This window comes from Papaver somniferum, chromosome 11 (genome assembly GCF_003573695.1).
Source record: "Papaver somniferum cultivar HN1 chromosome 11, ASM357369v1, whole genome shotgun sequence".
NCBI classification, from domain to species: domain Eukaryota; kingdom Viridiplantae; phylum Streptophyta; class Magnoliopsida; order Ranunculales; family Papaveraceae; genus Papaver; species Papaver somniferum.
The window spans coordinates 111,598,855-111,613,746 of record NC_039368.1 but is presented as its reverse complement, the minus strand read 5'-3'; the positions used below and the strand labels follow the sequence as shown (position 1 = coordinate 111,613,746).

Here is a 14,892-nt window from a genome sequence, read left to right as displayed (position 1 = left end):
GGTTTATGGTTTAATGCTAAAACCGAACGAACCCACACGTAAAAACCGATAGTGTTGATTGTTTAACTTGTTTTTATTGGAAGTATTGTTATTAGTATTGAACTTTGAAGACTTATGGCTGTGGTTTGGCATGTTTAAGTAATTAAGAACTGAAAGAAGTATGTTGAAATTTTAAAACACGTGCATGGGTATACGAATGATCATTGAATATATATGGCAAGTACAAATATAGACAACATTACAGGTGAAAAACTGGCAGGAAAATGTAGAAGTATAGACATCACAGGTGAACCGAGTTAATGTAGGTTTAGATCCAAAACCGACCGATCCATAATGGTCGGATTTAAACCTGAACCGAAAATTGGTTGAGCGGTTTTGATTTTAAGTTGTAAAACCGAGAAACCAACTGGATAGGTGGTTTTGGACGACACTCCTAGCTTTTTCTTTTCTTCGCTTCTTTTGGAACCCCGGCTGACCGATTCCACCAACATTTATATGTACTCTCGCGCGGACCCAATTTCAGCGATATTATGAGCTTTGGCAATTGGAAAGTATAACTACCCTACAAACTTCAACACTTCCCATGTTATCGATGCCAAGAGGAGCATCCCCACAACCAGTCGATATTATTACGCACAATCACCCTGCAACTGATTACCTAGGTGGTCCTAATCATCAGACGGCTGTCTACCGGTAAAATAGTGCACTGATTACGATTTGGAATCTTATTGGCCCGCCCTCGGTAAAATCTGTAAATGGACAAGATATTTTTCGATCATAAAAGTTGTTATCCACATTGGCACATCATCGGTAACCTGTCTCTTGATTCTGCGAGTACTGCGTTACAGCTGTCACATTTCATACCAATCAATCAATTTTCTTCATTAAAAAAAATATCTCCGGATGCAAATTGCAACAGAAAAACCCCAAGTGGGTTGCGGATGACGTGGTTTCCCAGCTGATGTGTACTAGAATACAAAACCCCATTAAAAAAGGATATTTTATCTTTTTCTATAAACATTTCTTTTTCTTTTCTTTTTCTTTTTGGTTCTTCAGAGTACTTGACAGAGTTGAGATTACTAGAGAAAAAAAAGAAAAAGAAATTCTGACACTTCTGCTCTCTTTCACCCATCGTTTTATTATCTTTTTTATTATCACAGAGATACAGAAAGAGAGCTTCACAGACAGTCAATTGATTTAATGGCGGAAGAAGAAGAATCTTTTGCTGGTAGTTGCGGCGTCAGACCGAACAGTACTCTCTGTTTGAAAACAGATTGAGATATGTGTCCAGATTCTTTTTCTTTTGATCTATTAGATCAGGTTTTCGAGTTTGAAGAGTTTTCAATTTTGAGGGAAGTTGATTGGAAAGGATAATAAAAGTTGATTACAGAGTCAGTTTCTTGATTTGGTTTTGTTGATTACCGGAACTAGTTAATAAAGGTAATTTTTCTGTTCCTGTTGCTTCAAGAAACAAACACTTGTTTGTATTTGGTATAAGGATTCTAAGCAGATCCGATCTGGTAATCTATTCAATCGTATTGGATTTCTGATGGCGAATCCAAATATGAGCACAAGGGATATCAGTAATATTCTATATGATGTTGCATTAGAATGCATAATGGATCGAATAGATGATGCAAGAGATAGGGATTCAATATCTTTAGTATGCAAGAAATGGAATAATACAGATGCTTTAACTCGTAAACATGTTACGATTGCTTTATGTTATACGACTACGCCGAGTCGATTGAGTAAAAGGTTTCCACATTTGGAGTCCTTGAAATTGAAAGGTAAACCTAGAGCTGCAATGTTTAATTTGATACCGGATGATTGGGGAGGATATGCTGGTCCATGGATTAATGTGATTTCTCAGTCTTTTACATGTTTGAAGGCGCTTCATTTTCGAAGGATGATTATTACGGATAATGATCTTGAAATTCTTGGTAGATCTCATGGAAGTAGGCTTCATACTCTTATGCTGGATAAATGTTCTGGATTCTCTACTGATGGACTTTTACATATTACACGCACTTGCAGGTATGTAGTATTTTCTTGATTGTTACCTCTGAATATACAATTTTTGTTTTATGAGTTGTCTTTCAATATGTTTGTTTGATTAGAATTAGTTTCGGTTATGCTTTTGTGTTTTGTAGTAGATAAAAGAAATGCAATAATTCATGTTCTAGGTTAAAATCGGTGGACTGAGTAAGCTGAGTGAGTGTATGGGAATAGGGAAAAAGAAAGTAGAAAATATTTACTTCTAGTGAATTGAATGATAGTGGATATTGACATTATGACAACAACTTGGATATGGTTGTAATGGCACAGTGGTTAAAGGTTGTTTTGGTGCTGGTGAGGATTGGTAGAGGTGGCAGTGGTGGTTATGGTTACAATAGTAGAGAGGTGGTGGTTAATGGTGAATGAGGTGATCACACTAGTAGTAGTAGTGAACTGCTGACGTTGATGCATCAGAGATTTAATTTTCATAGCAGGGAAGTAGTAGTAGTAGTGAAGTAGTAGTGAACTGCTGACTTTGATGCATCATGGGAGATTTAATTTTCATAGCGACGAGGGATGGACAAATGAAAAACCATGCTGATATGAAACTGCGAAAATGGGTATTTCTCAGTTTCACCTGCACCTCCGATGTATATTCCTACTGTTTTCTCCATCTCCTTGCTCGAGTGGGAAAGGCTCATTAAATGATGTTTTCTTTAGCGTTTTACTCCTTTTTAGGTGGCTTCCATGCTTATTTCAGGCTTTCAGTTTCTATATCTTCTATCTACCCTTTAGGATCAGTTATATATTTGAGTCATGCCAGTTTATTTGTTGTAAGCTATTTGTAGTGCAACCTGCGCGTAACCACAGAACCAATGATGGCAATATCCAGCAGAATTAGGCCAGCTGATGCATTTTGCTTACTCAGTCCACCATGGATTAGTTGTGGACTGTTATCAAGTTGAGTGAGAAACCTGCAACTGAAAGCAAGCGTATTAGTTTTATGATTTATCCCTCTCGGGATTTCCTTTCATTATCATATTCATTGCTGCATATCTTCTCCATTGGTTTTGTCTTTTCTATATTTTCACCTGTAAGTGTAAAGCCTTTTTTTCAATCTTGCGCGTGTAAAGCCTTTTTTTAAATCTTGCGCTTCAGTATCGTTGGGCAATTCCCAAAACTACCTTTTTCTTGCTTGTAAGTCAAAACTTATGCAGCATATTTGATGATTTATTCTCCTAGGCACTCCTTGACATTTTATGGTTGGAAGTCACTCATTATTGACATGAGACATGCTACATAAATATCAAAAGTAACTACCCAATCACAACTGTCATAACGCGGCACACTTAGAAACCTTACATCTACGGATTGGTAAACTCTTTTCGGGTGAGTGGGAAAATCTTTGAGTGAATAAGAAAGTGGTTTCCGCTGCTACATCATGGTAGTTGTAAGTGTCCGTTTATAGTGGTATTAATAAAGAAAAGAGTCAATGCTTCTGTTACATTAGTTATTGACATAAATATTTGCCAGTACATTACTCAAGCAGCTTGATCTTGAAAAAGCTATTTCATGAATTTACTGTTTCTAGAAATTGTTGCAAAGTACTGTCAACATTTTGGCATAGATAACTCAGCTGACCAGTGACATGCTTTCATATTGTTTTTTTTACAGAGCTCTGAAAATCCTGTTTCTGGAAGAGAGCACAATAGAAGAGAAGGACGGTAGATGGCTCCACGAGGTTGCTCTACACAACACAGTGCTAGAGACACTGAACTTCTTTTTAACTGATCTAAGCAAGATTGCTATCGAAGACCTTGAACTAATTGCCAGAAACTGCAGTAAATTAGTCTCCATTAAAATTAGTGAAGTCGAGATCCTTGAACTAATTGGCTTTTTCCGGACAGCTACAAGATTAGAGGAGCTTGCTGGGGGTGCCTTTAATCAGCAATCAGAAATGTATGCAGCCATTACTCTCCCAAGAACTTTGCGTTTTTTGGGTCTAGGCTACGTTGGAGCTGATGAGATGCACCTAATATACCCTTTTGCAACCTTACTGAGGAAACTTGATCTTCAATATTCGTTGCTTGATACAGAAGGTCACTGCCAGTTGATTCAACGGTGCCCAAATTTAGAAGTTCTGGAGGTAAAATCTGAAACCTTTTCTTTTTTTTCGTTTTTCCCCTATCCTCCTTTTCATTGATTCTGTATTTCCATTTCTTCCTGCTTTTAAGTAGATTATTTTTATGTTTCGACAATGACAGCTTTTCTGATAATAACATCTCATCCTAAAGGCTGACCTTTTAAGTTCTTGTATCCATGAATAGGCCAGGAATGTGATTGGAGACAGAGGGCTTGAGATTCTTGCTCAGTACTGTAAGAAGTTAAAAAGACTTAGAATTGAGAGAGGCGCTGATGAGGGTATGGAGGACGAACAAGGGGTTGTATCACAGAGAGGATTATCTGCGTTAGCACAGGGTTGTGTTGAGCTGGAATATCTGGCCGTATATGTTTCTGATATCACTAATGCATCGTTGGAATGTATAGGCACTCACTGCAAAAGCCTGTGCGATTTTCGCCTAGTTTTACTCGACCGAGAAGAAAATATAACAGAATTGCCCCTTGACAATGGTGTCCGAGCTCTATTGATGGGTTGCCAGAAGCTTAGGAGGTTTGCTCTCTATCTACGAGCTGGGGGGTTGACTGATGTTGGCCTCAGGTATGTTGGGCAATACAGTAACAATGTTAGGTGGATACTTTTGGGTTATGTGGGAGAAACAGATGAAGGACTTATAGAGTTCTCCAGAGGATGCCCTAACTTGCAGAAACTTGAAGTTAGGGGATGTTGTTTCAGCGAACGTGCATTGGCTGAAGCTGTTCTGCAACTGACTTCTCTGAGATATTTGTGGGTGCAAGGATATAGGGCATCACCTCAACCAGGTAGTGATCTTTTGCCCATGGTTCGTGATTTCTGGAATATTGAATATATACCTCCAAGACAGGTGATTCACAATGAAAACGTAACTATCGACCATCCGGCTCAAATACTGGCGTACTACTCCCTTGCTGGCCAAAGAACTGATTATCCATCTACTGTCATTCCTTGGATATGATTGTGCGGTCCGTGAAAGTCTACCAAACTGTAAATTCCCTTTTGACCTTCTTTCTGGATTTCTTTCTTCTTTGTCGTACCAAGTTACTTGTACTCTCTATAAGGTACCACTTGTCCATAGGTCTTTCTGATTTCTACATTTACTTCGGCGTCAAAGATTTTGTTAATGAATGGAGCCAAGCTTGAATAAATTAGTCGAGCTCAAGTCTTGTTTGAGTTGTCTGCTGTTGTGATGATACAACAACTAATAAACAAAGTAGAAATAAAATGAAGAATTGGATGGAGAAATCCCAAATCCACAAGGATTGAGCCAAATCTGGTTCTGAAGAACACAACCACGGGATTTTCTTTGTTTGACTTCTTACCTTACAAAATAAATACCAACGATCGCACTCGGCTAGGGCCCAACGGATTGGACACACGTGTCGCAATCTGACTGACTAACTACTAACAAATCAATTAACAACAGAAAATAAGTAAGGCACCCGAACTAATTACTAAGGGCAATACCCTTTAGCTGGATTAGCCGTCACACTGTGATATTGTCTCCTCCTGAAAATCATCCGTGTCCCCAAGAATGAACTATGGATAATGAGCTTTGACAGTGGAGAGATCTTCCCAAGTTGCATCCTCAGTAGATGAATTAGTCCATTGAACAAGCACCTGTTGGACCAACAACCTGTTACCCTGCAAAATGGTTCTGTTGCTCAAAATCTTTTCAGGTACCATGATGATTTCACCTGCATGATCCACAATGGGCAAGGTGGGGGAGGCAGTGTGTTGCAGGCCAATGTCCTTCTTTAGCTGAGAAACATGGAACACCGGATGGATCCTAGCTTGAGATGGTAACTGCAATTTATATGCCACCTTGCCTATCCTCTGTAATACTGGAAAAGGCCCATAGAGTTTAGAAGACAGTTTAATAAAATTCCTGAGAGACACAGAAGCTTGCCTGTATGGTTGTAACTTCAAATACACCAAATCACCCACATCAAATGATCTATCTTGTCTAGACTTGTCTGCATAAAACTTCATTCTCTGTTGAGCTTGATATAAAGACTCTTTTAGGATATTAAGTAATGGGTCTCTGTCCTTCATGTAAGACTCCACTGCTTCAACTGAGGTGGTGACAGAAGATGGAAAGGCAAGATGAGGAGGAGCATACCCATACAGTGCTTGGAAGGGAGAGACTTTTAAACTAGTGTGGTAACTAGAGTTGTACCACCACTCAGCAAGGGCCAACCAATCACTCCATTTGCTTGGCTTGTGTCTAGTGAGGCATCTCAAATAGGTTTCCAGACAAGCATTAACTCTTTCAGTCTTCCCATCTGTCTGGGGATGATAAGCCGTACTCAGCTTCAGATCAGTACCTAATACCTTAAACAAATCCTGCCAGAAATTGCTAGTAAAAACCTTCTCTCTATCTGAGACAATGGAAGAAGGTAAGCCATGTAATTTAAATACTTGAGAGATAAAAGCATGAGCTACAGAGGCAGCTGTATAGGGGTGTGATAGAGCTATGAAATGGGCATACTTTGTGAGCCTATCCACAACCACTAAGATGACATTTTTTCTATTGTTTACAGGCAAACCCTCTATGAAATCCATAGAAATATGTTGCTAAGCATTCTCAGGTATAGGAAGTGGTTGGAGCAAGCCATCATGGTTGGTGTGGTCACTTTTGTTCCTTTGGAAAATATCACATTGGGAGACCAACTGAACCACATCTCTATGCATGCCTTTCCAATAAAAGTGACTTCTAGCCCTGACAGAAGTAGCTTGTATTCCTGAATGTCCACCAATGGCAGATGCATGAAGAGAAGCTAAAAGGGTTTGTCTGATATTACCTCCTGTGCCAATGTACAGTTTGGACTTGTACCTGAGAATGCCTTCCTTATATATATAATTAGGTACACTATCAGGGACGAGAAGAAGTTGAGAGATGAGTTGAGAAGCTTTGGTATCCTCCACATAACTTGTAATAACTTCATGTTCCCAAGTTGGTGTAGACACAACTATAGAATGACAAGTAACATCCTCATTAGGTCTCCTAGAAAGAGTATCTGCCACCACATTGTCAGTCCCTTTCTTATATTTTATGTCATAATCAAACCCCAAAAGCTTGACCAACCACTTCTGCTGAAATGCAATTGTTAATCTTTGTTCAAGAAAATACTTGAGGCTTTGATGATCAGTCTTGATAGTAAACTTAGTACTTTGTAAATATTGTCTTCATCTCTGAACGGACAATACAATGGCCAAAAGCTCCTTTTCATAAGTAGAGAGAGCTCTTTCTCTTTGGACCAAGGGTTTGCTGAAAAAAGCTATGGGTTTACCTTCTTGAAGCAGAAATACACCAACACAAAGATCACTAGCATCACTTTCAATCACAAATGGTTTGGTGAAGTTTGGAAGAGCTAGAACAGGGGTATTGCTCATTGTTGCCTTTAGTTTCTCAAAAGCAGTTGTTGCAGCTGGTCTCCATATGAAGGAGTCCTTCTTAAGCAAAGATGTGAGAGGTTTACTGATGAGGCTATACCCTTGTACAAATTTTCTATAGTAACAGTGAGGCCAAGAAAACCTCTCAATTCTTTAATTGTCTTAGGCACATGCCAACTTTGCATACATGCAATTTTATTTGGATCTCCACAAACTCCATCAGCTGTAATGATGTGGCCCAGATATTCCAAGGAAGGTTGTCCAAATCAACACTTATATATATTAGCAAAGAGTTGATGTTGTCTCAACAGGCCAAAAACAACTCTGAGATGCTCCAGATATTGTTCCATGTTTGGACTGTAAATAAGTATGTCATCAAAAAACACTAGAACAAATTTTCTCAAGAATGGTTGAAAAATATCATTCATTAAAGCCTGAAAGGTTGCATGAGCATTGATAAGGCCAAATGGCATTACTTTGAACTCATAATGACCATGATGAGTTCTGAATGCAGTCTTGAAAATGTCAATGTCACTCACTCTGATTTGATGGTACCCTGTCTTTAGATCAATTTTGGAAAAGACTGTAGACCTCTTCAATTCATCCAATAACTCATCAACAATAGGAATTCGAAATTTATCTTTAATAGTGATACTGTTTAATTTCCTATAATCCACACAAAATCTCCAAGAACCATCTTTCTTTCTAACCAGTAAGATTGGAGAAGCAAATGGATTGTGACTAGGTTGAATGATTCCAGAGTGGAGCATCTCCTTTACTAGTTTCTCAAATACACCTTTTTGTACATAAGGACATTTACAAGCTCTTTGGTTCACAGGTGTAAAAAGGGGTTGTGAAGGAATTTTGTGATCCAAACTTCTCTGAGGTGGAAGTTTGGTGGGCTCTTAAAAAATATCATTGAAGTCATGTAACAAGGGTTGTAGAAGGTCAGATGGAGGTGGGATAGGTGTTACTGATACAAAGAACAAATGACCCACAATGCATGAGAAGTTGTGGCAAAAAATTTCTTAACTGACTCTCCACTAACCATAAGCACATATGAGGATATATAAACACCCTGTAGTGTAATGTTTTTGTTATGATATTGGGAAGAAATACTCAGCTTAGAAAAATTGAAGAGGACCTCACTTAAGGTTCTCAACCAATCAACACCTAGTACAATATCACACCCTCCAAGGGGCAGAAGTCTAAGATTTTAAACAAAATTGTGGCCCTGCATACTCCATTGGAGGTTAGAAAATATTCCAATACTGACAGTTTGGTCTCCATTGGAAACTGTGACCATCATGGAAGGAGTTTGTTCAACAGGTAATTTGAAAGAAGCAGCTAATGTGCTATCAATAAAACTTGTGGTACTACCAGAATCAATGATAATGAATACCTTTCTCTTAAGGATAAGACCTGGAATCCTGATGGTGTCACCAGTAGAAGTGCATGTAAGAGCATGTAATGAAACCTCTATGTCAGATTGGACTGGTGACTCATTTGCTTCCTCAAAAACCTCCTCCTCCTCCTCAGTTTCAGTGGAGTCAGCATTGTCAACCTGGAGCATAAAAATCTTTTGTTTACCCTTACAAAAGTGGCCTTGTTTGTATACCTCATCACATTTATAACACAACCCCTGAGCTCTTCTGCGATTCATTTCCTCCTGAGATAGGCGCTTAATTGTTGGTGAAGTATTTGTGGCTTTTGTAGTGGGAGTGAAATTAAACCTTGGAGTGGAAGGAGATGACTTAGGTGAAGTGATAATAGGCTTTGGTGGAAAGGTTGGGGAGGAGAATCGCATATTAGATTGAAAGAAATTGGTAAAAGATCGAGTAAATGGCTTGGTAGCTGATGCAGCCAGGTTAACTTTCTGTTCTTGTAGTCTAGCAAGAGAAAAAGCCTCAGAAAGTGTAGTTGGTTGAAACATTGAAACAGATTTACCAATATCCTCTTTGAGACCACTAGGAAAACTCATGACAAAATAAGTCTTAGTAAGAGAAGGATTCATGTTAAGCATTAAGGCTTTCAAAGATTCAAAAGCCTCATAATAATCATCCACAGTGGAGCTTTGAACTAGTTTATTAAAACTACCCACTAAATTTTCTTCTATTGGATTTTCAAATCGAGCACACAAATAAAGACATAAATCTGACCAGGTAATACGAGTTTTACTGACTTGAAAATTTAAAAACCATTTCTCTTCTTTACCTTCCAAGTAGATTGTATCAATATTTACCTTCAGATGTTCCTCAATATTATTGAGGTGAAAGTACCTTTCACTTTTCTGGATCCAGCCTCGTGGGTTATCTCCATCGAATCTTGGAAAATCTAATTTAGGGATCCTGTGATGTTGATGATGAAAATACTGATGTTGGGCGTACGAAAAGTTAGTATCATTAGGATTTTCATGGTTAGAACCACTGGCTCTTTCATGAATTTGATTGCGCTCAAAAAACTTCAGCAGAGTATCAAATTTCGAGCTCATCCCATCAAATTTACCGTGTAGATACGTCAGCTCAGATTTAATCTGATCTTGAGCGCCTCTGAGTTTCTCAACATCTGATTCAACCTCTTTCAATGTCATGATGAAAAGAAAAAAATTGGAGTAATTTGAGCTAGATCGAAACTGCTCTGAATACCAATTGTTGTGATGATACAACAACTAATAAACAAAGTAGAAATAAAATGAAGAATTGGATGGATAAATCTCAAATCCACAAGGATTGAGCCAAATCTGGTTCTGAAGAACACAGCCACAGGGTTTCCTTTGTTTGACTTCTTAGCTGAGAAGATAATACTATTCTTTTACAAATAAATACCAATGATCGAACTCGGCTAAGGCCCAACGGATTGGACACACGTATCGCAATCTGACTGACTAACTACTAACAAATCAATTAACAACAGAAAATAAGTAAGACACCCGAACTAATTACTAAGGGCAGACCCTTCAGCTGAATTAGCCGTCACACTGTGACATCTGCTTTGCAGATTTTTATCCACCCTGATATATTTACCAACCTGCAGAAATAAGAGAGCACACAAATATCAATCAAATTTCTTTGAAACTGCAAAAATCAGACTTGTCAAATCCTTAGATGACTTGGGGAGTTCTATTTCGTTTTCTTTGGTACACCAAGGAAAATGGGGAGAGAAAGGTTCAACAGCTCGACTCGAAAACATGGAACCTGATCCTGCAAATTTAGGGATACAACCCTAGAAATGAGTCATGTCGCTATGACTTGAGAGCTATAGTAGGCTTTATATAACTATTCATTGAACCTGATTTAGCAAAAAAAGTCGCATATTGAACAGGAGCCTCGGCTAGCCCTGGTATTGGTGATATTATTAGGCTCTGTAACTATTCATATCCAACCCCAACCTAACCCTCACCCTCTACATGATTCTCCTTGTATCAGCAATAGGAATTAATCCTTCATTCTTATACCACAATAGGAAGTAATCATTCATTCTTAGACCATCTTAAATGAGGGAATTTCCTAAAAAACCGACGTGGCAGCAAATAATATCGACATGTAAATCAATAGGGGATCGCCATGTCCAATGGTGAAAAATCAAAACTATATACCGGCCGGTATAATGTATAACGATAGAGTTGTTGATTTGCGTTCGACTTACAGATTTGCGGTTGAGGAAATGTTTACCGAAGACCATTTCAATATTATTTTAATACGTAACGCCTTTTAGTTCGTTGTAGCAGTTTTTTTCTTTGTAGCGTTTTCTTTGTGTCGGCGTCTGTAACAGTCGGTTTTGTAACAACATCAATGTATTATGTTTTGCTCTGGGAAGTGTGTTTTGGTCTTCCACACAATTTTGTTTTTTTTGGTCGGGTGAATGCATGAGGAGAACACAAGAACTTGAGTTCCTTTCTAAAGAAAGTTATGAAACCAAACAAATTTTCAATTCCAAGTTCTGACCCGACCAAACAAAGTTGTGTGAAAGACTAAAAAACACTTCCCAAAATCACATAGATCAGAGCAAAACATAATACACTGACGTCGTTACAAAATCGACTGTTACAGACGCTAACACAAAGAAAATGCTATGAAGAAAAAAAATTGTTACAACAAACTAAAAAGCATTACTTATATTTTTCAGACTCCAGTTAACACAACTCACATTTCCACAACTTCTATTCATCAGAAAGAGAATCCAGTTACAATTACTTCATGAATGTTTGGATCATTACAGGGTGCAATTGAAGAAGGTATTGAAAACAATATGGAGGATGAAAATGTTGTTCCAGCTAAAATATTACAAGTAGTTAACATAGTGTGGTTAAATATATCAATGACAAAGATGGCTCTATTTCAGGAGAACAAATTCCTTCTACTTCCTGGTCTAGAGTAATTCAAAAACCAACAACAATTCAGCATGTATCTTCTACTGGTGATCAACAACCCAATGTGATATCTAAGGTAACATCTCAACCAGTACCTGGTAAATATAATTTTAGAAAAAACAATGCAAAGGGAGGCATTAAAGGCCTCCAATCTTTGCAATGAAAATTTTCTTTTGGAATCTTAGGGGCCTTAGGAGAACTAGGGCTCAAGACAAGTTGTGGACCTTAATAAATCAATTTAAACCTTCTTTAGTATTTATTGCTGAACCAAAAGTAGTTTGCAGTCCTTCTTTTTGTAGTAAACTTAATTTTCCTGGGATGAAAAATAAAGTGATTCACAACTTAGTTGCTAACGAAAAAGGGAATATTTGGTTATTGTGGAATAAGACATTACCTGAACCAAAAGTAATATCCATGTCTAATCAAATTATCACAATGGATATAAATGGAGCTCTTGTTTCCGGAATTCAATGTAGGGGTTGTTCAAAGAAGATTTATATGGGCTGAAACGGAAATAATTAGTGATATGAATAAACCTTGGTTAGCAATAGGTAACTTTATCTTTATTGTTTCTCAAGATCAAAAAATTGGTGGCAGAGCAGTTAATAGAAGAGCAATGCAGGAATTCAATAATTGTCTCAATAATTTTGAATTGATACAAGCACCTAAGTCTGGTTTAATGTATTCTTGGTCCAACTGTCAACATGGGAACAAGAGAATTCTCTGTAATTTAGAAAGAACTGTTTATAATCATAAGTGGTTCCAAATGCATGAGAATTGGAGTTACAAAGTTGGATTAAGAATTGCTTCTGATCACTCTCCATTGTTAGGTGGTGGTGTAACTATTCCTAAACCTTCAAATGCTCCCTTAAAGTTTCAGAAAATATGGTCAACTCATCCAAATTTTATGGAAGTAGTATCTCAAAGTTGGGCTGAGGAAATTGCAGGTGATCCTGCTTATGTATTTCAACAAAAATTAAAAATATTAAAGAATGTTCTAAGACAATGGAACTGGTCAGTATTTGGAAATGTTCATGTTAAAATCAAAGAAGTTGAAGAAGAAGTTATTAAAGCTATGGCTATCTCATATCACAATCCTCAAGATACTGAAGCTCTGAATAATCTTGTGGCTGCTGAAAATGATTACAACATTAAAGAAGTTCAACTAAATACTATGCTTAGACAAAAAGCCAGAATCAAATGGATTAAAGAAGGGTCTACTAATACAGGGTTCTTTCATACAAATTTAAAGATAAGGCAATCAAAAAACCTTATAAGTGAGCTGGAGGATCTTAATGGAAACTTAGTATCAGATCAAAAAATCATTGCAAAAACTTTAGTGCAACACCTTAAGCAGAAATTTCAGTTTCAAGAAACAGAAGAGGTTGAATCTTTACTTGAGGTAATTCCAAAAGTTGTTACAGATGAGGATCAACAGATGCTAGATGCTATACCAGAAGCAGAAGAGATTAAGTCTACAATATTCAGTATGAACCCTGAAAGTTCACCAGGTCCTGATGGCTTCTCAGGTTGCTTTTACAGAGCATGCTGGGACACTATACAAAATGATGTAGTTCAAGCCGTGCAGTTTTGTTAGAGGAGAAAATTCATCCCAAAGGGCCTTAATTCAAATTTTCTGGTTCTCTTGCCTAAAATAGATGGTGCAAAAACTCCTAATCAATTTAGACCTATTGGTCTAAGCAATGCAAGTTTTAAGATATTTACAAAGATCATAAATACAAGAATGATCTCTCTTATGCCAAAACTGATTACTCCTCAGCAAGTTGCTTACATTAAAGGTAGAAGTATACAAGAACAGATCATGTTAGCTTCTGAAATGGTTAATGAAATGAAGAGAAAAAAGAAGAGGTGGAAATGTGGGTTTAAAACTGGACATCTCTCAAGCTTAATTATGATTCTGTCAGTTAGAATTTCTTATTTCAAGTACTAGGCAAGTATGGTTTCTCAAATTCCTAGTGTCATTAGTTAAAAGTTTTGTTTGAATCTGCTAGAATCTCAGTAATGGTTAATGGTGGGCCTCATAGATTCTTCTCAGTTGGAAGGGGACTAAGGAAAGGAGATCCTTTGTATCCTACCTTATTTGTTATTATGGAAGATATACTTAGTAGAAGCATTCATAAGAAGGTGGCAGATGGATTAATACATCCAATGGTTGTAAGGAAAGGCATTCATCCAACCCGTTTGTTCTTTGCAGATGATGTTTTCCTATTTTGCAATGGAGCAAAGAAAAGTGTCACTAATCTCATGAAGTTGTTGGATGACTATCAAAAAGGTTCAGGTCAAATAATAAATAAAAATAAAAGTAAACTTTTTATTGATGGCACTACAATCCTAAAGAAAAATCAGATTAAAGAGATATTTCAGATGGAACTTAGTGACTTTCCTGAAAAGTACCTTGGTGTTATCTTATCTTCTGGCAGAATCAAAGTCTCTACAGTATGGCCTATGGTTGAGTTACTTCAAAGAAAGCTTGCAGCTTGGAAGGGGAAGCTTCTGTCTTTTCAAGACAGGTTGGTGCTGCTAAAATCTGTATTGTTAAGTATTCCAATTTACAATATGGATGTATATAAATGGCATGCAATAGTAATCAAAGTTTGTGAAAAAATAATGAGAAATTTCCTTTGGTCTGGTGATGGGGATGTGAGAAAATACACTATTCTATCTTGGAAAAAGGTCTGCGGTCCTTATAATGAAGGTGGTCTGGGAATTCAAAGGCTTTAGATCATCAACAAGGCACTGTTAATGAAGATGATATGGAGGATAATAAATTCTGAAGATGAATGGGCACTATTCTTCAAAGCAAAATATTTGAATAAAAATGGTAAATGGAGTGAAAATTGGAAACTTTCTTCTATTTGGCCTGGATTGAAGTGGGCTTGGGAGGCATTAAAAGATAACTTGAGATGGTGCATTGGGAATGGACAAAAAGTTAATGTTTGGCATGATATCTGGA

At 37.4% G+C, this 14,892-nt stretch overlaps 1 protein-coding gene across 1 annotated transcript; it reads left to right on the top strand.

The window, feature by feature from the left end:
- Window positions 1–1,050: 1,050 nt before the first annotated feature.
- Window positions 1,051–5,328, top strand: LOC113322238 (coronatine-insensitive protein 1-like). The gene is made up of 3 exons (XM_026570294.1): window positions 1,051–2,037; window positions 3,673–4,144; window positions 4,326–5,328. The coding sequence occupies exons 1-3, from the start codon at window positions 1,550–1,552 to the stop codon at window positions 5,109–5,111; spliced, it is 1,746 nt and encodes a 581-aa protein (XP_026426079.1). The 5' UTR covers window positions 1,051–1,549; the 3' UTR covers window positions 5,112–5,328.
- The last annotated feature ends 9,564 nt before the right edge of the window (window positions 5,329–14,892 follow it).